This window comes from Erpetoichthys calabaricus, chromosome 9 (assembly GCF_900747795.2).
Source record: "Erpetoichthys calabaricus chromosome 9, fErpCal1.3, whole genome shotgun sequence".
NCBI classification, from domain to species: Eukaryota; Metazoa; Chordata; class Cladistia; order Polypteriformes; family Polypteridae; genus Erpetoichthys; species Erpetoichthys calabaricus.
The window spans coordinates 102,849,103-102,872,931 of NC_041402.2; the positions used below are offsets into that span (position 1 = coordinate 102,849,103).

The window sequence follows — 23,829 nt, forward strand, 5'->3', positions numbered from 1 at the left end:
TTCGAAGACCTCCTCAATCCCATTAACATGCCTTCCAATGAGGAAGCAGAGCCTGGGGACTCAGAGGTGGGCTCCCCCATCTCTGGGACTGAGGTCACCGAGGTGGTCAAAAAACTCCTTGGTGGCAGGGCCCCGGGGGTGGATGAGATACGCCCGGAGTTCCTCAAGGCTCTGGATGTTGTAGGACTGTCTTGGTTGACACGCCTCTGCAATATCGCATGGACATCAGGGACAGTGCCTCTGGATTGGCAGACCGGGGTGGTGGTCCCCTTCTTTAAGAAGGGGGATCGGAGGGTGTGTTCCAACTACAGAGGGATCACACTCCTCAGCCTCCCTGGAAAAGTCTATTCAGGGGTCCTGGAGAGGAGGGTCCGTCGGATAGTTGAGCCTCGGATTCAGGAGGAACAGTGTGGTTTTCGTCCTGGTCGCGGAACAGTGGACCAGCTCTATACCCTTAGCAGGGTCCTGGAGGGTGCATGGGAGTTTGCCCAACCAGTCTACATGTGTTTTTGTGGACTTGGAAAAGGCATTCGACCGTGTCCCTCGGGGAATCCTGTGGGGGGTACTCCGAGAGTATGGGGTACCGGCCCCCCTGATAAGGGCTGTTCGGTCCCTGTACGATCGGTGCCAGAGCTTGGTCCGCATTGCCGGCAGTAAGTCGAACCCATTTCCAGTGAGAGTTGGACTCCGCCAGGACCGATTCTGTTCATAACTTTTATGGACAGAATTTCTAGGCGCAGCCAGGGCGTTGAGGGGGTCCGGTTTGGTGGGCTCAGAATTGGGTCACTGCTTTTTGCAGATGATGTTGTCCTGTTTGCTTCATCAGGCCATGATCTTCAGCTCTCTCTGGATCAGTTCGCAGCCGAGTGTGAAGCGGCTGGGATGAGAATCAGCACCTCCAAATCCGAGACCATGGTCCTCAGCCGGAAAAGGGTGGAGTGCTCTCTCAGGGTTGGTAGCGAGATCCTGCCCCAAGTGGAGGAGTTCAAGTATCTCGGGGTCTTGTTCACGAGTGAGGGAAGAATGGAGTGTGAGATCGACAGGCGGATCGGTGCGGCATCCGCAGTAATGCGGGCGCTGCATCGGTCTGTCGTGGTGAAAAAGGAGCTGAGCCGCAAGGCGAAGCTCTCAATTTACCAGTCGATCTATGTTCCTACCCTCTCCTATGGTCATGAGCTGTGGGTAGTGACCGAAAGAACGAGATCGCGAATACAAGCGGCTGAAATGAGTTTCCTCCGCAGGGTGTCTGGGCTTTCCCTTAAAGATAGGGTGAGAAGCTCAGTCATCCGGGAGGGGCTCAGAGTAGAGCTGCTGCTCCTCCGCATCGAGAGGAGTCAGATGAGGTGGCTCGGGCATCTGATCAGGATGCTTCCTGGACGCCTCCCTGGTGAGGTGTTCCGGGCACATCTAACCGGGAGGAGGCCCCGGGGAAGACCCAGGACACGCTGGAGGGACTATGTCTCTCGACTGGCCTGGGAACGCCTTGGGATTCTCCCGGAAGAGCTAGAAGAAGTGGCCGGGGAGAGGGAAGTCTGGGCATCTCTGCTCAAGCTGCTGCCCCCGCGACCCGACCTCGGATAAGCGGGAGACAATGGATGGATGGATGGATGGTTTTTTTGCTAATACACCATAAAGACAGTTAAAGTGTAGTAAAATCATCTTTAATATTAGTTTTCTGCATTTTAAGGAGATGTAAAAGAAAACTAATGACTCATTTTAGTTTCAATTAAGTTTTATCATTAACGCTTAGCTTATGTGTTACAGTACTAGGGTGTTGTACTGTGTTAGCCATTATGAATGTAGAGAAAAGCCAAGCAAAATGACACCTTTTATTGGCTAACTAAAAAGATTTCAATATGCAAGCTTTCGAGGCAACTCAGGCCCCTTCTTCAGGCAAGATGTAAATCATTTTTTACATCATGATTTACATCTTGCCTGAAGAAGGGGCCTGAGTTGCCTCGAAAGCTTGCATATTGTAATCTTTTTAGTTAGCCAATAAAAGGTGTCATATTGCTTGGCTTTTCTTATGTGTTACAGATTCCCAAAATGCATTTAAAAAGAATTGGATAAAATAAACTTCAGTATATATTCAGGAACTGTCACATGTAATGTATAAATCCAGAAAAGTCTAAAGCTTTGGCATTTTTTTCTTTCCATTAGTTTTAAGATAATTTTACTAAGGTTTAGTACTTACCATTCACAAGAAGTTGAACTGCAGCACTGCGTTTCAGGATGGTAAGAAAACTTTTGTTTACTCCAAGTCCACAAATGTAGCTTCCAGTGTGGCTAAGGCTCAAGTTTAACAAAGGAAATGAGACTGCTGGGAGACTTGAAGAAAATGGCCGTGAATCAACTGCAATAGTGTTCTGGAAAAGATAGAAGTTCAGGTTCTTCTGTTTTTCCAGCTCCTGTTTATAATTACGTAGCATGCATTTAAATTCCACTTTTGCCAATAATGGTGCAATCGGAGTGTCCAGATTCAGACTTATGGAATACTCAGAATCTGAAAGAAAACATTAAAGTGTATATTGAAATAAAAGATTAAAGTATATTGAATGATGCTTATTAAATGGGTTAAAAATGAGCTTATGAAACATTTTATGCCACATGATTTTATGTATAAAGAAGCAATACCAGTTAACAACTAACAATTTTTAAAAATGTAACTCAGATTACTTTTTTCACATGTAAAGCAGAACTCAGAATGACTTCAGATTCTTTGCATTTGGCTATGATAACTAACTTATTGTAAAAAAAAAAGCCTTGTTTTGGATTATCCTCATTTTGCCACTGGGTGTTTTGCACCTACAGTACATATTACTGTTAGTTACAACACTTGCCATTACTATGTGACCAGATGTTGATGTGAAATCATTGTACTGCCATTATAAAAGATAATAATAATTCTTTACATTTATAGGAGCACTCAAAGTGCTTTACACAGTGAATGGGTAGCAACTTCAGCAAACATTAATGTGCAGCATCCACGTGGATAATATAACAATAGGCATTTTGCTCCAGTACACTCACCACACATTAGTTGTTAGGTGATCAAGTTCTGAGAGACAGTTAGCCAATTAGATACAGGAAATGACAGGGGGCCAGAACGACTAGGCCATGGTGGACAATTTAGCCAGGGCATTGGGATACACCCTACTCTTTACAAAGGATATCCTGGGATCTTTAATGACCACAGAGAGTCAAGACCTTGATTTTACGTCTCATCCGAAGGATAGCACCATTTTTACAGCATGGTGTCCCTGTTATTGCACTGGGGCATAGGGATCCATATTCAGACCTAGGGTAAGCGCCCCCTTGTGGCTTCACCAACACCTCTTTTAGCAGCAACCCAAGCTTTTCCTGGTTGGTCTTCCATCCAAGTACTGGCCAGGCCCAAACATTCTTAGCTTCAGGTGGATGACCTGTTCTGAAGTGCATGTGGTATAGCTACTGCCATAAAATATCTTATAAAAGATGACATTGTACAGAACATCATGTCCAGATTTTTGGAACATTAGAGTCCTTTGTGACAAGAACAGGACTTTCAGCCCTTTAAGCTTTCCTATTCACCTTGATTTAGTAATTTCAAAAGCACTAACAGCTGACAAAAGGCAGGTCATGGATATTGGTATATCTGAGCATTTCTGCATTTTACTTCATGTATAATTACTGGCAATTAGAACTAAAGAGTAGTATATTTGTTAAAAACATTATTTTCATATCACAGTAGCCTCTAGGTTCACTAATATTTTGAATCATTAGTCTGTCCAAACACAGCCAGCAATGTTACCTATAAGGGTAAAAATCGTAACGCTAAGGTGAAAGGTGAAGGTAACATAGAGATCCCAAGAAAAATTGTTAAGAAATCCTCCAGCACAACATTACTGTGGAGGACTCATAAAGTGTCCGAACTTAAGCGAAAATGTTGCAAAGCTGAGTATAAATGGAAAAAACTAAATTAAAATTTCACTATGAAATGTTGAAGACACAGGTAACTGAATATATTATTCTGGAAATCCAAGTGTTTTATTTTCAACTACTGATCGTCTTTAATTGCTGAATCAATGGAATGCCTCCTGAAAACTTCAATTGAAACATGCAAGGCTTTTGAAGCATATATGACTCTTCAATTTCAGATGTAATAAAATATAATCCTGCAAAATTAATCCTGTCGAACCTCAGTGTACTCTTTGTACTGAATTAAATTCCATCACTGAAATAGGTTTACCTGAACTCTATAAAGTAGTTTCTCAATTTAAACCTTCCCTTTGTGTCATTGAATGAGCTCCAACAGGCTTTTTCAAAGTTTTTGTTTTTTCGTTACATTTCTTTTGTTTTTGCAGTTCAGGCACAGGCAGGTGAACCCATAGGATTTGAACCCATAACTCCAAAGATTTAACCATTATAACACACTGCCTGTTAATAAAATTATCTCTTGTTTTTAAAACAAAACAAACAAAAAACTATAAATACTGAATACAGAAAATCACTTACACTCACGGGCCACTTCTTTTTTTTAACATGAAAGCCTGGATTTAACCTGCAATGTATCAATGGTTCAGGCTAGTGATGGTGGTGTAATGGTGTGGGAGATATTTTCTTGACACACTTTGGGCTCCTTAGTACCAATTGAGCATCATTTAAATGCCACAGCTTACCTGAGTATTGATGCTGACCATGTCAATCCCTTTATGACCACAGTGTACCCATCTTTGGATGGCTACTTCCAGCAGGAAAACACACCATGTCCCAAAGCTCAAATCATCTCAAACTGGTTTCTTGAACATGACAATGATTTCACTATGGTCAAATGGCCTCCACAGCCACCAAATCTCAATCCAAAACAACACCTTTTGGATGTGGTAGAATGGGAAATTTGCATCATGGATGAGCAGCCAACAAATCTGCAATAACCGTGGAATGTTATTATGTCAGTATGGACCAAAATTCATTAGAAATGATTCCGGCACCCTGTTGAATATATGCCGCTAAGAATTATTGATGTTCTTATGGCAAAAGGGGGTTCAACTTGTTACTAACATGGTGTATCTAATAAAGTGGCCGGTGAGTTTAGTTAGTTAAATAGTAATTCTGTTATATCTGATTAACTGATGGCACTTTAACTGATGGGCAATGTCTTATGAAATTTTCCTGGCAAAGCTGGGTAACCAGCTATTTGTTCATAAGTTGCAAATACTTATGCAACAGATAAGAGCTTCTCTATCTTGAAATGCGTTATACATTGGATCCCGATTTAAAGTAATAATTGGATGAATGTGTTCCCAGTAAACTAACAACAGTTAATGCTGACCGGATCAATAAGCAGGACATAGAAAGTAGATTATTTGAAACAAGCTTTTTTCCATTGCAAAACAAGATATTTATTCAAAAATTTCTCACAAACAATTCCTAAAATCTTGTTGTGCATATATTTGCTACACAGTAGTAAAAATTAAAAGTTAGGTAATGCCATGTCACATTCTGCTTTAGATATTTGTATAGTCATCTTTTGGATGTGTGGCTATTTCAAATGTCAGAATAATGATGTTATGATTGAGTCTAACTTCTTAAAGAAAGATTTCTTGATTGTATATAAGGATCTTCTGAACTAGATATAGCAACTTAGGAAGAATGTTCATTTTGACAGTATTAATTCTTCCTGCTAAGGTAAGATGAAGGATAGACCATCTGTTAACATCTTTCTTGATTTTTTCCAGTAGTACCTCCAAAATTGTATTGTGAAATATCTTTATATTTAATTGTCATGGTTATTTTCAGATATTTAAATTTTTTTGATAGTATGAATAAAAAGGAATTCCATCTGGTATGGTGTGCTAGAGAATTCACTGGTTTGCAGCATTTTCTGACAGGAAAACTTACAAAATGCATTTCAGGAATTTGTCTCTTAAGGAACAGCACCCCCATAAATGCAACAGTATCATCTCTACTCCCTCTCTTCCATCCATTTCTCTTCCCAAGTCTCTTCTGTCCTCCCCCATCCTTACCATTTCTAATCATTTGATATTAATGATGAAAGTGGCATTGTGTTCTGAAATCTATTTTCAATACCTTGAACTGTCTATTCTCTGTCATACAAGCCTGCATGCAAAAGAAAAATTGCTCTCTGATGTTCTATGTAGCTTATAAACCAGGAGGAAGTCAAAGGCCCAGGCTGATCAATATCTGTCATAAATATCTGTTATCATTCTGTTCTGCCACTACTGGCACTAACGTAAGTTTCTTCTGGCTTCTACCTCTCCTATCAACCACCACCACCACAAACACTTCCAACCTCCTTGACTGTTGATGATTTTATTTTATTTTATTTCATGAAAAGGATGCTGTCATCAATGACTAATTCTCAGCACCCCTGCTAATTAGTGTGTTCCGTCCCATGCACAGCACAACATTCTTTACTTTTTCACCACTCTCTACCACTGATATCTCCAACTTCCTTTATAGTGGACTCACTACCTGTTCATTTGACTACATCACTTTGAACATACATTCACACATCCAGACTATCTCTCCCTCACTCATTTCTGCAGTCACACATATCTTTAACACCTTAATCAATACTGGTACTTTTCCTATTGCATTTCAAAAGGCTATAAGAACTCTAAATCACTAAAAGCTCATATCAAACCATATCAAGTAGACAATTACAGGCCAGTGTTTTTTCTGTTATTTGTATCCAGAATTCTTGAAAATTCAGTCTTAGACCAAATTTCCTCTTTACTCCTAGAGAACAGATTGCTTCATCCTTACATGCCCGGCTTGAGGAGTAGCTACTTCACTGAGGTGGCTGTGCTGATTGTGTCTGACAAATTACAGCTGGCTAGAGCTACTAGCATATCACCTGTTCTCATCCTTCTTGATCTTTCTTATGCCTTTGACACAGATTACTATTAGATCCTCATTGCTATCATCTCTGATCCAGGCATCACTAAGATTGCTCTCAGATTGTTTAAATCCTCCCTCTCAGGCAGATCTAACTGTGCTTCCTAGAGGGTGGAGAGATGTCAAATTTGCATCAGACAAGCACAAATGCCCCAACAATTAGTGCTACGTCCTCTCCTCTTTTCCTTATACAACACCTCTCTAGGCCCTATAATCCAGTTCCTAGTATTCTCAAATCACCTCTATGCCAAGGATATTCAGCTGTACCTTTGGCTCTTTCAAAAGGACCACAAGGTCTCAGCTAGAATCCCTGCTTGTATGACTAAAATTTCAACCTGAATAACAGAACACCACCTCTAGCACACTCTGTCAAAGGCTGAACTTCTTTGTTTCTCAAACAGTCTGTCTATTCAAGACTCTATCTCTGTAACACTCAACTCATTAACATTAACACCTACTGTACCAAGTCCATGCATAAAACTGAGGTGATGATCAAAAACAAGCTTCACTGACCACATTGCAACTATCACTTTTCATGTAGATTAACTCTGTATAACTCCCACAAGATCACACCATATCTAACAGAGTATGCAGCACAGCTTCCAGCCATTGGTCTTGACACACAAAACTCCTTACTAAAGTGGTTTCTACAAGTGATGCCATCTTTGCTATCTGGCATCTTTTCATGTGTAGCTCCTAGCTGGCAGAACGAGCTGTCTACCTCCATCTGAACCACTGAATGTGTTTAAGAAGTGTATGAAGATTTTATTCTTCTGTGAATATCTTTTTAATTTATAACAGATATGATGTGAAAGTCAATGTACAGTATTTATAGAACACAATTAAAACAACATCAGTAATGCTGTAGCCAAAGTGCTTTACATTAAAACATACAATAAACATAAATAAAATACATTAAAACACAATACAACCAGTAGTAAATTGAAGCAAACAAATGACTAAGAGGAGGGAAATATCAGTATCACTGAAAGTTATGGAAAGCTAGAGTAGATATGTGTCTTCAATATAGTTTTAAACAGCTGACTTCTTAATGTAATTACAGTAGTTAAAGAATTCTACAGATGAGGTGCAGCAGCTGCAAAAGCTCCCCCTTTGTTTTACACTTAGTACAATGAGTAACAACAAACAACTGACTTGTAGATCTAAGCTCCCTGGATGGTGGGGTATAACCTACACTTCAGATAAATAGGCAGGAACATACCCATGTAGTCATTTAAAAACAAGCCGCAAAATTTTAAAAATACTTCTACGGCTAACTAGCAACCAGTGCAAAGAGGCTAAAATTGGAGATACAGAAGCAAACCTTTTTGCCCTAATCAAAAAAAGGCAGCAGCATTCTGAAAAAAAAGTAAACTGTGTATCAGAGATTTATTGATCCCAGAATACAATGAGTTACAGTTAATCAAGCCGAGAAAAGATAAAAGCATGAGCAACTTTCTCAAGATCACTAGGAGATAAATAAAGGCTTAACCTTGGCTAAAAGTAGAAGCTGGAAAATGCAAGTTTTGACCACAGAATTAATCTGTTTCTCATAAGATAGGTTACTGTCAAAATTACCCTAAAATTCCCAACTTGAGGTTTGCAAAAGATCTGGGTTGTTTACAGCTAAGAAAATTGCAACTAGTCTTGTGTTTTCCTGCTTGGTTTAGAGCTCTTCCCTTGCAATGGTCAATTTTGTTATTGTGTCCTGTAACACTTTTTTTCAAAACAGTCCAAACTGATGCTTAATTATTATGTTGGCCACTTTTGTTTGTCACTTTTGTTTGTCACAAAAGTGTCTGCTAAATAAGCAAATGTAAATGAAATTGTGATCCAGTTCATTAAATGATAATATGTTCTTTCAATACTCAGATACCCCTCTTGTAATTGCTTATTTAGAACATGGTTGCAGAGTGTAGTGTATATATGAGAAGAACCCTAGACAGGAAGCCCTTCTGAATGCAGGATGTACTTACACGCACACACACACACACGCACCCACACACACACACACACACATTCATACTGGGCTATTTTTCAGTTGCCAATCAGCCTAATCTTCATGTCTTTTAGGGATTCAATGAGTTTCTTTTATTGAAAAGTTATTTTGTTTTCTTTACATAGTTTGTTCCCTGTTACCCTGTTCAAGATAAACCAGGTTTGGAAAATAGATGGATTAATGGATATTCTTCATAATTGTTTTCCAGAAAAAAACTTGTGAAGTCTGTTGATTTTTATTCAAGCAAAAATGATAGCAAAAAAACAACAGTTCATTACTGTTCAGAAGTGAGATAATGCAAAAACACTTCTTTATAATAGCTAAATTAGGAGTTATTTTTTTTTACATCATGTAATAAATTCAACTTGCACATTACAAATATATTAGATATTTATTTGATATTGTCTGTATTTCAGAACGTGCTCAGTAAACTGGAATTTAATGTCAGCCCTTTCAAATTCCACACGAGGCAGGAATATTAGTGTGTAAATAATGTTATGAATTTTAAAATATTAATCTGCTTAATATTTAATTTTGTTTGGCAGGCATCTTTAATATACGTTATTTACACAATAATGATACATGTAACACATAAAGTAATAAAACACAACAGATTATATATTATGTATTTCTGCTCATACATCTAATTTGTATGAGTGTGGGGTGGGTAGTATTGTGATACTGTGGTTAGTACTGGCTTCAAGGACCACATTTTACTCCTAATAGGATCACAACCTCTGTGGGGTTTGAATTTGTTCTCTTTGTCTCTTTGGTTTTCCAAAGGTTGCCCAGCTGTAGTAAAAAATAATGTGTGTTAGGTTAATGGGAGTTGCTAAACTGAACATGCCTGAGTTAGTAGGGTATGTGAGTTAAGTGTGCACTGGAATGAAACTAATTTATTCAGAGTTATTTTACCTTACATTGATTACTGAAAGATATGTTGCCATGACATTGATAATGATAAAGAGAATTCAGAAAGCAAACATGTTGTGGAAGAGATGTGAAAAAGAGAGTGCAGGCAGGGTGGAATGGAAGGAGAAGAGTGTCAGGAGTCATTTGTGACAGACAGGTATCAGCAAGAGTGAAAGGAAAGGTCTACAGGACGGTAGTGAGACCAGCTATGTTATATGGTCTGGAGATGGTGGCACTGACCAGAAAGCAGGAGACAGGGCTGGAGGTAGCAGAACTAAAGATGCTAAGATTTGCACTGAGTGTGACAAGGATGGATAAGATTAGAAATGAGTACATTAGAGGGTCAGCTCAGGTTGGAAGGTTGGGGGACAGAGTCAGAGAGGCGAGATTGCATTGGTTTGGACATGTGCAGAGGAGAGATGCTGAGTATATTGGGAAAAGGATGCTAAGGATAGAGCTGCCAGGGAAGAGGAAAAGAGGAAGGCGTAAGTGAAGGTTTATTGATGTGGTGAGAAAGGACATGCAGGTGATGGGTGTAATGACGGGCGCTCAGCAGGCTCCTATCAATTATGGAAAATCCACTGCATCTACTAAACAGTGTCATCTCCAGACAGAGGAGCAACTTCAGCGACAGACTTGGGGGTAAACATTAACATTATTCAAAGTTGTTGTTTGTTTTTACCTACATTTTTATTATTCTTTAATATTGGTTTGTTTTTGTATCAGTATGCTGCTGCTGGAGTATGTGAATTTCCCCTTTGAATTAATAAAGTATCTATCTATCTATCTATCTATCTATCTATCTATCTATCTATCTATCTATCTATCTATCTATCTATCTATCTATCTATCTATCTATCTATCTATCTATCTATCTATCTATCTATCTATCTATCTATCTATCTATCTATCTATAACAAGATGCAGATAGAAAGATATGGAAGAAGATGATCTGCTGTTGGAACCCCTAATGGGAGCAGCCGAAAGAAGAACAAGAAGTGTGTTTAAAAGAACAAGATTTACATTAAAACATTTGCCAGTCAATAACTGAACATTTGTCAGTCAATAACTCTTCAACAGTTGACCATATCAAAAATCCATTCCTTGTTTTCTGACTGCTCATTTTATGATAGATAAATGGTCATTTTCAATTCTTCTGTAGAGCTAATTAGAAGTGAGCATATGACCAATTTGTGATGAGATCTGTACTTAAACTGGAGTCACAAAAGTCTTTTAAGCTGTCAGGAGTGAGCGGTGGGGGCATTTTGTGTTAGACTGGAAAGAAGAGGGAATCTATTTTTCCGATTGATTGAGTTGGGCATTGCAACTGTGATTAAGTGCTCCCTATATTTCTAAATGTTACACTTAATTTCACAGTAAAATTTTGCAATGTTCATCTCTTAGTAAAGAATAGCTTAATAGGCTCAGAAGTGCTAGATGCTAAATAGTAAAAAAAAAAAACCATGTATTTCTGCAATGATGAGGAGATCATAAGTGTCAGATATGATTTGTATTTATTTTATACATGTACCATACATTTTATCACTCTTCTGGTCAAAGTCATTTAGAACAGATAGTGATAAATAAAACTTGAAAGACACACAATTGTGCTGTGACATTGCCTTTGCTCACACCATGGACTCAAGCCTCAATATGACACAGGCTGTGTTGGATTTCAGAGAAAGATAAAGGTGTCATTAAGTTTTATTAAACCCTAACATTGCATTGACCTGACTTATGTAAGCTTTTTCACCATTCATGTTTATTCTGAGTTTGGAATTAAGCATGAAACTTCAAGCATAAAGGTATCTCAAATTAAGTCTTTTCAGCACCATAGAACCCTCTATAGTGATAAAAAAAATGTACATATAAAGTATGTAAAAATAACTTCTGCTACGGTTAAATTTGGAACTGACACTAAATCCAGATGACTGGGTGACACTTCAAGCCAGAAAAAGCACCTAGTACAAAGTCCTTCTTTATAAACAGAGACTGTCTGGGTAAAGGGAGAAAAGACAGGTTACAAGGCATACAAAAGTGGATTTCCTTCCACAAATACTATGTATATAGCACATGTGTATACTATACTATATATAATATATGTTGTGATAAAGATGCTATATAGCTCCCAACCTGACACAGACTCACACTGAGGCATGTGTAAAAACAAAAAAAGATTTTATTGTTCTTCAGCTGGAGGGCATGTCTTCCCCATGAACCCCCCAGCCACAACACAGTCCAAGTAAAGCACTAAGGAAATTACCACAAATACGCCCTTCTGGCAAAACCACTCCTCCCTTGAAGCTTCCTCCTCTCCTGGCTTCTCGAGTGGTGGCTGCTGGCCCCTTTTATAGTTCACCCAGAAGTGCTCCAGGTGCTTGATTGTCATGTTCCGGCTGCACTTCCAGGTGTGGTGCATACGTGGCCCACAGGGGTGCAGGAGTCCCAGCTGCAGCACCCCCTGGAGGTGCCTGCGGGACCCAACAGGGCTGCACCCAACTCCAACTCCCATGGAGCCCTGCGGGAACCCGAGGCACCTCTCCAACCCAGGGGGTTGGCCATCTAGCATCCAGGGGGAGATATTGCACTGTCCAGGGCTGCTCCCCCTTAAGATACAGTGCAGGGACGTTCCGGCTGGGCATGGACGCCAACTGCCTGCCACAATGTATATGTATAGTAGATATAGTATATGTGTATACTATACTATACAACAACTTATTGTTGTTTGTGTGTTATTAATAAATGATGGCAGATTTTTTAAAAAAGATCTCTACATTAGTTAATGAAGTTATAGCTGCTAGCTGTTTCTAAGCTGTTTGGATCACCACCTCCTGCACACTCCTTTGGTCTAGGTCAGGGGTCGGCAACCCGCGGCTCTGGAGCCACATGCGGCTCTTCAGCCTCCTTGTAGTGGCTCTCTTTGGCCTTGACAAAAAAATAAAAACCATGAAAATGAATAATGGCAATTTCTTAATTTAACTTGTATTTATATATATATATGTGTGTTTATTTACTACTACTACTACTGTTATACATTTTAACATCTAATTTAGAGAGTTTAATTCTGCGTGGACAGAAGCATTTGCCTTCACCGCCAACGACGCTGGCTTACCGGTGTGCTTAATATGTGGCGATAAATTATCAAACAACAAAAAATGTAACGTTGAAAGACATTTTCAAAACAAGCCCTCAGCATTCACTGAAAAATACCCAAGTGAAGATAAGCGAAAGAGAGCAATTTCAGAACTGCAACGGAAAGCTGAACAGAGCAAACATACTTTCAAAAAGTGGATCACTTCTACACAGTCAACTACAGCCGCTAGTTTTGTGGCAGCTCAAGAGATCGTAAGGAGGGGTAAGCCGTTCACAGACGGAGAATACATGAAAGAATCGTTCATAAAAATATCAGAGCATCTATTCTCCGACTTTAAAAACAAACGGGAAATTGTTCAGAAAATGCAAGCTGCATTTAGAGAAAGATTCAGTGAGTTCAGAAAGGAAAAACACACACTCTCTCCTTCCCTGTCACACCCCTGGACATCGACCCATCCCTGCTGAACACATCCGCATTCACAGGAGTAAGCCCGATCTAGAAATTGAACTGGACGACATAGCAGATAAAGATTAATGGGTGTCCAAGTTCAAATGCCTGACAGCGGATCTTGAAGAAGTCACCCGTCAGAAGGCTACTCTCACTAAAGAGCACAAATGGAGTGATATTTAAAACCTCCCCAAACCCGACAAATTTGTTTTCGACACATGGAGTGCCATTCCCGAAACGTATATGAACATGAAAAAATATGCATTTGGAGTCCTGTCCATCTTTGGCTCAACATACTTAAGTGAGCAAGTTTTCTCAAGCATGAACTTCATAAAGTCCAAATATCGCTCCCGCCTCACACATGAGAGCCTGCAGTCCTGTGTGAAGGTCAAAGTCACATTGTACAGCCCCGACATAGAGATGATCAGCAGCGAACTTCAGAAACAGAAGTCACTTTAAACAGGTGACAACAATAGCATTTAATAAGCTATTATTTTTCAGAAAAACAAAACACATTCATTTCGGACCCGGAGCTGATGTAGGTTTTTTTGTATGTTCAGGTGCTTCAGTTGATTCAGCACACTGAAATGGAATTTAATGTTTACTTTTTTAAAGCTGCTAAGCTACAGCTAAATGTTTTATTTATATTAAAGTGGGCTAGTTTTTATTTTAATTTTACACAGGTATAGGAAGGACCCAAATAGGCCTGCATAGTTCAGTTTAATTTATTTCAAAGTAGCCCTACACATGCACACTGCACTTCTGTTTGTTGTATTCCGTGGTTGTAACATGTAAAATCTTAAAAAAGATTAAAACTTTTAAAAGTTTATCAGCTGTGTTATGTTTTGCGGCTCCAGACTATTTTTCTTTGGAGGAAGAGGGGGCAAAATGGCTCTTTTCATAGTGAAGGTTGCAGACCCCTGGTCTAGGTAATTATTTACAAAATAAAATAGATGTCAGCTATTATTATAAAATTAGCTTTTTAACATGAACATGGTATTTAGATGAAAACTGAATAATTTTTAATTTTCAGAAATTTTAGGTATATGTCTTCACACAGAGAATTTTATAAACATGGAATATTGTAATAAATTACCAGATACTGTAGTAAATTTTGAAGTAAATTTAGAGCTCTTTGTAGACTTTCAGATAATGTCTTTTTTAAAATTCCTAATTCTAGCATCCGTTTAGTCTTTTGTCCAAAACTGTGTTGTGACAACTGGCTCAGAATACCTTCACAGGCTGCCACATTCCTGTTCCTGAAGACTGGAACAAGCTCAGAATAGGCTAAGTGAAAAACTGGCCTAGCAAGTGTGGTGAAGATTGCGGAATTGCTTAAATGAAATTAAGATGGAGTTCTGAGGTCTGAGACCCTCTATATACAGTATACAGTAAAAGTATCCTGGAACTCATTTCACCAGAAACAGGAAGACCCACCTAAAAGGGTCAGCAACTGTCAATTATGCATCTTCCACATTCTATTTCAATGGGTGGGTGTTTCTAGACAATGAACAATTCACAATTCTGTAGACAGGCACACTGACAGAAACAGTTGAACAGACAGATACAAATAAAAAAAATTAATGTAGCCCCATTACAATGTTTTTTCCCAGTTACAGGATAATGGGATGCCAAAGTCTATAAATCATCCATGGATGGCATGCCAGTCTATTACAAAGTCAACACACCTCCCTTAATATAATTTGCTAATAAAAATATTTTATTCTATATATTTATGCATCTTAATAAAAGGACACATGTGTGTGTGGGTGTGTATGGCTGTGCGTGCGTGGGTGTGTGTGTGTATCTCTGTGTCTGTCCAGTTGCTATTCCTCTGATATTTGGTGTTAGATTCGTAAAATCAGTGCTAATGATTTTGATGCACCATCTGTTGGAATGAAAAGTGAGTGCTGGAACTGCAAACTTCAGAATCAGAAGAAGCATGGTTAGTTCTGTCTGACTTGTTCAACTTTTTATTGGGGTCATGAGAGTCTTGGGAGTTTGACAATCCTATCTTGATGTATTTTATAGATTGTATATGCCCTATGGAAAGTGCTACAAAGAATAAGCTTCCTAGGCCACTACTGATTGCTGTTCCATCCTTATATTTTCAGAGCAAGAGCTGTGTATTTATTGTGGAGGTGGGTCTCTTTTTTGTGGACACTGAGTTCTACCAAGAATCTATATTGTTTCTTCTGTATTTTATACTGTCAAAGAATTGAACAGCACCCAATTTGGGTTTTTCTAAAGCCATAGGTTCTCTCCCAGAAAAGAGAATACCGGTTCCTACAGGTAAAGGGTGAGCAGAGCTCGCAAGTGTTCAATTAGCATGGGACTTTGTCCAAAAGGAAAAGGATGAGTATCTTGAATTGTGCACAGCACAGATTCATGGTGCTTCGAACAATGCAATTGAAACTTAGACTATTGTTGCTCAATTGTGTAAATTCTGCTTTGCTGAAACACCTTGACTTTGCCTTTTTGCTAAGTGTTCTTGTTGTCGTTGTTGTTGTTTCTTTTTTTTTAATTATTTTTTTTTTTATCTTTGCTGTTCGGGCTTATTGGTGATTCTTTAACTCCTCTCTTCTTTTCTTTGGTGTCTGGGTTTTCCCACCTTATTTACCCCTTAGCTCAGGCTGGGACAATGTGGGATTAAGTATGATACAGAGGGTTGGGTTCTTTTCTCTTTTGTGGTTGTTCATTGTTTATCTACTGTCATGTAGTCCTTATTTAATAAAGAAAAACCTTAATCACAAAAAAAAAGGAAAATTATGAGTGAAATGATAATAGGTTTGCAGAAGCTACACATAGCCACAGGAGAAGAGAAAGCTCAACACTCGGACAAAGCTTTTAATCCACCAATCAGTGTATATCTCAGTCCTTACTTATGGTCATAAGCTCTGTTTAGTAATCAAAACAATAAAATAGCAAGTACAATTAGCTGAAAAAAGGTTTCTGTTCAAAGATGCTGAGCTTATTTTATATGACTGTGAGAGGTATCAAACACAAAAAGAAAAACATAATATGGAATCTGCTTCATTTTGATTAGGATGGTCTAGTTAAGATGGCAAATAGTTAGGGACCCAGTCCCCCTGCATCAAGTGGTCATACTAGTATTGGTCCTCAGAGAGATGATCCAGGTGCAGACACACCACACACAAAGATTCTGGCCTAAGAGCACCTAGGAAGCATCTATCTTTTGCTAAGAATAGAATGTTCTGGTGTACTTATTTGCTATCAGAGCTTCATCTAGGAGAAACAGAAAAACAAAGTTACTAGATTCAACCAAAGCAAACTTGAAGTTAAAAATGTATTTCCATAGCCACTAAAAACAATGTTCTTTTAAATGTTTTTTTACACTCTCTAAAAAATAAAGGTGCCCGAGCGATGCCACAGGGGAACCAATTTTGGTCCCCAAAAGACCCAACTATATGAAGGCTTCAGAAAGAACCTTTTATTTATTTAGATCTGTAACAGTACAGTAAATAACCAAAAATAGGTGGTATGCAATTTGTAAATGAACCATGATTTTAAAGGGACTCTTTGCTGTATAAAATAATACAGTCCCGGTCCAAGTTTTCTTAACCTGTTAGAGTCCTGCTAGGTAGCCTACCATACAACAAATATATCAGGTAGCTTCTACATATTAGGAAGTTTTTTAAAGCACACAGAACCAACCTTGTATGCAAATAACCATTCCCAGAATGTGCTTTGCAAAGCAAAACCCAGTAAATTACCATTAAAGAACCATTATTTTGAAGAGACTAGGATGCTTTGTTTATAAATCTGTCCCACTTTCATGTGCCACATATGTAATTTTTCACATACTGTGGCTAAAATCTTAATAATCACAAGCTATGCTTCAAGCATCTTTTTTCTTCTCCAAATTCTTATCATATGAATATTACAGGAGTATATCTGCAGTTGTAAATTAGTTTATACTATTTGATCCAAGAAACATTCTTTGTATAATATATGTGAAATAATTGAACATTAGTACATGATCTGTATTCCCTGCTGAAATGCTGGAAACCAATTTTTTCTTTTTTTTCTTTTTTTAATCAAAGTCAGCTGATAACATTCACACCCATCTTCTCTGATTCACAAATTATGTAAATATCTTTTTAATTTAAGTCACGCAGTACTCTAAATGAGCTGGCTGCTTTGGGATTATTATTTTACTCATAGACTAGGGTGTTGTACCGTGTTAGCTGTTATGATGTCGTGAGAAGTCAAGAAAAATTATACCTTTTATTGGCTAACTAAAAAGATTACAATATGCAAGATTTCGAGGCAACTCAGGCCCCTTCTTCAGGCAAGATGACTTTTTGCAAGTGTAATATGATTTCTCAGAGATACAAAGGACGTTCAAACATTTCTACACTTTTTTCTAACTCTATTTATTAAGAACTTCAAAAACAAATTACATCACTTTTCTACATAGTCACCTTTGTTTGTGATGCAATTTTTCCAGCATTGTACCAACTTTTTAATGCCCAATTACTACTCTTCCCGCCTTCACCATTTCCAATGACAATATAAAAGTGAGGAAACTTTTTAAATGTCCCTCATATCTTGTATATAATTTCTACAACAAGGCTGTAGTTTAGGCAACAGGTTACTGAAATACATGCAGAAACTCACAACTATATACCTGAAAGTGAGGAATGGCAGTAGTATAATGTCTTGTACATGTCAGTATCTTCCATAAATAAAAGTAAATGTCCAGGATAGGAGAAATTAATTTCTGGTCAATCCAGCTAAGTAATGTTGCTCCTTATTTACCTGCCCAGAATGCTTGAAAATGGTTAATGATAATGCTGCACTTTTAGAACACTTATTTAATGATAACTTTCATAGGTTCAAGAGACTGTGTCTGAATCCAGAGACATTGTCTGTACAGATTTAAAAATGTTCTCCCCATGCAAATGATAGTTTTCTTTGGGTATGTTGTTTTTTCTTCCTGCATTCCAAAGATGGGGCAGCACAGTACCTCGCAGTAAGGAGACCAGGGTTTGCATCCTTGGTCCTCCCTACATGTAGTTTGGGTGTTCTCCCTCTGTCTGTGTGGATTTCTTTCAGGTTCTCTGGTTCTCGCAACTGTCCAAAGACATGCAAGTTAGGTGAATTGGGATCACTATATTGACCCTAGCGTGTGTGTGTTTGCCTCTGCATTATTCCCTATGCTAGCTTGGATAGGCTACTTTGATTCTGGTCTGAATTAAGTGGGTTAGAAAATGATATGTTATTCCTAAATTGTGAGTGTTAAATAAATTGATGTCTCTAAATTGACTTATTCTGAGTAATGGAATGGTATTCTGCATGAGTCAGTTTTGATTTGACACTGGATCCTCCCTGGATCCACATCTTGGATCCTCATCATTGTTAGGTACCTCATCCAAGATAAGTTCCTGCTTTATGCCCAATGCCAATGTAGTAGGCCCTGGTCCTTTGCAACCTTGGATAAGAATAAGTGGGTACATAAAATATATATTCTACTACATGTTCGGAAAATGAACAAAGTAATCTTTATCCCTAAAAAATGAAACAGACCAAGTACCAGTGCTAAGAAAATGTCAGCTGACAAGAAAGCACAGACAATGGTAGTTGTCACATAATTATCAAATACAGTAGCAGTCTCCAAAACTGTAAAACTCTTCCTTCTGTACACCTCTGTACCTGTAATTGGTATGATCCTTCGGTGCCTAGTCTAAAACATGAGCAGTAACAATGGAGTGACATCCCCAAAAGCAGTGGAGACTCCATAAGCCATCTTTTATGAATACAGACTAAGTTAATCCAGTGTACCTAGCCCTTGAAATAATGGCCTTGGAATCAAACATGAATTCTGTTAAGACTTTCACTAATCACTATTATATTTTGAGCATTGTCATTTTGAGGATGATCAGTAGGATATGGATGCCTGTCCCTGAGAAGGTTCAACAAATATGTAGAAGGAGGAAGCAAATAAACTTTCAATGATGTGGGATAAGAACTGACATGGATTTGGTGGCAAGATGAACTTTGGAAGAAGTGTTGAAAAGCAAATTGCTTAATTTATTGCAGTGTTTGGCTCTTTAAGACTTAATTAGATCTTCTTAACATATTTTGGCATTTTTGATTGTCTTTATTTATTTTATTTTAATCATGCTACCTTTGTGAAATATTTTGAAATGTATTATTATTGTAAACACTGCATCGACTGTCACTATTTATTTATTTTTATTATTTTAGGTTTGTGGAATTATGATGCTGCTAATCCTTGATACCTAAAAATAAAATTTTATTATTGTGTGTTTTCATCTGGTGTGATTTCTTTAGAGCACTCTCATGCAGCAATTCAGATTCACATGCTGTGAAGCTAAACATTGCTAAATACATTGCAGGATTACAGTTTTCAAGATTGTGATTTTTTCTTTAAAGAACAAGTCGTCACACTATTAAAGTCAGCGATATCAAACAGTCAGGAGATTGAATGAATTACATTTGATCCAGTATATACTGTATTAGATGGTTGCTGCTTTTGTATTCCTTTCGCTTTTTCTCATTAAACTCTATTTTAACATTATATAACATATAACAGTATATATTTTAAAATACGGCATCACTTTCTTACCTTTTACTGTCAGTTTTACACGTTCACTTTCGACGCGTCTCTCTCCTTTGTTATCGTTTGACGTATTGTAAATGCACGTATAAAAACCGGAATCTGCTTTCTGAATAAACTCGATGGCAAATACGGGTGTGGCTCCCCTATGTTCTGTCTTGGACTGGAGTACAATTCCATCCTTGCTTAACCAGAACGTAGTCGTCATCTTCTGGTGACTTTGGCTGAATGCTGCGAGTATCGCGCATTTGAATTCCACACTCTCTCCTTCCCTCGGCTCCAGTTTGTTAACCATCAGAATTAATGACAAACTGTTATCTAATAAACCGAAACAGAAATTAACAGCTTCATACACAATTACAGTTTTGGGTAATGTTAGAAATAATCATATCAATATGTTCAAGTAGAATATCTGAACATATAAGAATGCAAAACTTTCATATAATAAAAAATGATATTGCTCCACGTGAAATTTCTTTTCAGAGATAGTATTATAACATAAAAGTGAGCTAAAACACATTTGCATCCTCTCTAAGAAATCATAAAACGTGCATTTTATTCTTCTACACACAGTGTAATTGGCTTCTGTAAAATTCATGTTTTAAGCAATTAACGTGTAACACCACAACGAAAGGGTTACAACACAAAACAACATTTACGTATTATTGTAGATTATCATCGTTTCATATAATAAACACACATTTTAAGTGGCTCAAATTATTCAATTTTTTTCCGGAAGATTTTTTTGCAGTTTTACAGCAGAAGAGTTTGCTGGACAAAATGTTGTATGCGTATTATATGAAAACGGTGCACAGTACTTAAACTAAGAAAATGTTTTGAAACCTACCTTTAAATTCTGGTAATACGACATCAGACTCTGGAAATGCAACTTTGATAACTAGAAGAAACCGTAATTACTTATTAATTATACATTAGAGCACCAAAGAAGAAACGCTGCAAAAATTAACTCATCCTAATATTTGCATATATACACTTACCTAGTAAAGATAACGTTGCTAAATAATACATTTGTGGGCTACCAGCTAACACATAACGAACTGAGACTGTACAAGAAATGAAGTCATCGAGTGGCAATTACAATGCTTTTATGTTCAGCACGCGAGAGTATTTTTAACTCAAAGTTGTTTTTTTGTTTCTTTTTTTTTTTTGTGTGGTAGGCAGTCCTGTGATATGACGAGGAAAATATAAGAGAAGTTAAAAGAAACGCGGCCGGGTTGTGCGTTGCTGATTAAAGCGTCGCTTTGCAGGGGATTATTTTTGCTCACACGATAAATATTAAGTCGAAAGTAAATTACTTGATTGCTTTTTTTTTATCTTGGTGGAGAATAAAACTAAGTATTTAAGCTTCAGTACAGTAATATTTTATCTTTTTGGTAAAAGAATGGGTGAACATTAAGGACTCATTTATAAAGTCATTGTTCTTTGAAATCTACAGCCTTATAAAAGTCGATGCTTAAACTGAAACGTACAGTACATACAGATTATGTTTCTTTATATAGTCGTATACTTTTGTGTATTACATTTATTTGCTTTGCGTATAACCTTATAAGTGGCAGTCCTAGCCGTAGCAGTTTACACCCAGAACAAAAAGATGCAATAAAATGTATCTTTATCAAAAATGGTCGATGTTGGGATACTAAAAAAGAGAACAGAAATTATGAAAAAAAAGAACAGAAAAAGCTGCGTTTCCTCTATGAGCATACCTAAATGACTAGCTCTTAAGTGGGAAGGCACAGAGAATTATATCACAATCAGAATGAGAAAAACGTTATTAATCCCGATGGAAATTATTTACCTTTACTTATAAGTAATGGGCCATGGATGACAAAATATAGCAGTTGCTGGTATTTGGACATCTGCCGAGAACCCTGGATATCAATTGAAAAAATGAAATCCAAAGGCCATGTTTTATTTTTTGTTCTGTTTTATTATTATTATTATTATTATTATTATTATTATTATTGACCATTTTACGATATGGTTCAAAGATGAATGATGGTCACCGGCAACCTACACCCCAGCTACTCTGCTCCAGACCAGATGCTGACAGCCAACAACATGTTTTGGCCGGGTAACAACCAAGACCTCTCCGACTATGCTCCTGATCAGGCATGTCGGTCTACGGCACCGTTTCTCAACCTTTAAGTATTTGCGACCCGAGTTTTCATAAGTTTTAATCGCCCCCCCCCCCCCAACGTTTTTTTAAAAGGAGCCCACTAATACCAATTTGTTCTTTTTTTAATTAATGATATATCATAGATGCATATTTTATTTTACCTACTTAACTTTTATCGACATTTATCTAACTATATTTTTCTAGTATCAGAATGTAGTTTAAGTTAATTTGTTTTGGTTTCAATAGATGTATTTTCCATATTTTTGATTCTTGTTTTCCTTTTTTCATATCTTCCCGCCCCCCTTTTTGTTACTTTGCGCCCCCCTAGGGGGGCCTTCCCCAAAGATTAAGAACAACTGGTCTACGGTACACATGGTACCCACCAATTGTCTGCTTTGGCCTGACGATATAGTCCCCAGCTCTGGGTACTGTGTTCCTAAAAGCTCACCTCCAGACCAGCCGTCTTGGCCGGACCTTCTTATGTCTTCAACTGACCAGATCTATTGGTCTGAGCCTCAGTTACCTGCCCTGATGATATGTATTGGTCAGACAGTCTCCTGGAGAACCGTACAGTACCTGACATTTTTGTACCTGCAGCTAATGATGTTCCAGGGAGCCTAATAGGGGCCGAAGAGATTCAGGCTATGCGGCAAGAAGAGGCAGTGGATGAACTAGTAGAGGCTCTGGCCACTTGGAAAATATAACCCAAAGAGGCTGGACCTTGAACAAACTGACAGATCCCTGGGTGAAACATTTCGAAAGGCTCTGAAACTGATCAAGAGTTTGATTGAGGCTCTGCTGGATATAATAGTTGATTGGGACCTAAAAAGTACCTGTCAGGGGTGTTTAATAGACCACCCCAGCCAGACGCAGCATACATGCCTGTTTGAGCCTGACTCTGTTTACCAAGTTGGCCACTTTCAAGAGGTTCTGGCTGTTTTCCACAAACTGTGGCTCAGGAGTCTAGTCATAAAGACTCTGGGTTGCTTCAACATCATTCTGCCTTTTCATAAGATTCACACATGTGTACAAAATGCTGTTGACGACCTGAAAAATGAACATTCTATCAATGAGGCTATTGTACAATCATTTCATAACATGGATGATGACTCTTACTCAAAAATACTTGAAATAGCTGATGCCTTCTCTAAACGCATTTTTTCTGTACCTGATATGTCTGATGTACCTTTGGGGTTTTACGGGGGAATAAGACATGGAAAACTCAGATGATGTGTCTGAACTGAATGTACCTGTGATATAACATGTTTTTGTCTGCTTTTAATCATGCTGTTCTGAAATATTATGTTTTAAAATGATCGGTAAAGCATCTCTGAATTTTCCTAGAAATTTGATTCTGTTCATCTGGACAAAGTTTTTAAGTGGGAGAAATATTTCAAGACTTATCCAAGTCTCTTCCTCAGTCTCAATTGACTGCAGGTTTCCCCAACCTTATAAACAGTACCTTTGCTTAATCACAGAGACTAGCACCATTGACAAAGGGCCAGTTGATCAGTGATATGCAAATTGTCCACTGATTAGTAGACGTGTGAACCATTCATAGAGGGTTGAGGAATGGCTGCAATCACAGCATTGTAAGATGGCGACAGATGTACCCTTAGGCCCCCTCCTCTGTTCAGAGATGGTCGTTCCTTCTTCACGTAAATGGCCTCCTTGATTCCTCTCTCAAACCAGCGCTCCTCCCTGTCTAGGATGTGCACCTCTTCATCTTTAAAGGA

At 38.1% G+C, this 23,829-nt stretch overlaps 1 protein-coding gene across 1 annotated transcript in view; it reads right to left on the reverse strand.

Moving 5' to 3' along the window:
- Positions 1 to 21,063, reverse strand: part of LOC114658023 (uncharacterized) — an 85,467-nt gene extending 64,404 nt beyond the window's left edge. The window contains exons 1-4 of the mRNA XM_028810045.2: positions 20,955 to 21,063; positions 20,804 to 20,854; positions 19,966 to 20,274; positions 2,195 to 2,503 (exon numbers count right to left, since the gene is read on the reverse strand). Coding sequence (XP_028665878.1) covers positions 2,195 to 2,503; positions 19,966 to 20,274; positions 20,804 to 20,854; positions 20,955 to 20,985 — 700 coding nt within the window. The 5' untranslated portion in view covers positions 20,986 to 21,063. The remainder of the gene's footprint in view (positions 1 to 2,194; positions 2,504 to 19,965; positions 20,275 to 20,803; positions 20,855 to 20,954) is intronic.
- Positions 21,064 to 23,829: the final 2,766 nt, after the last annotated feature.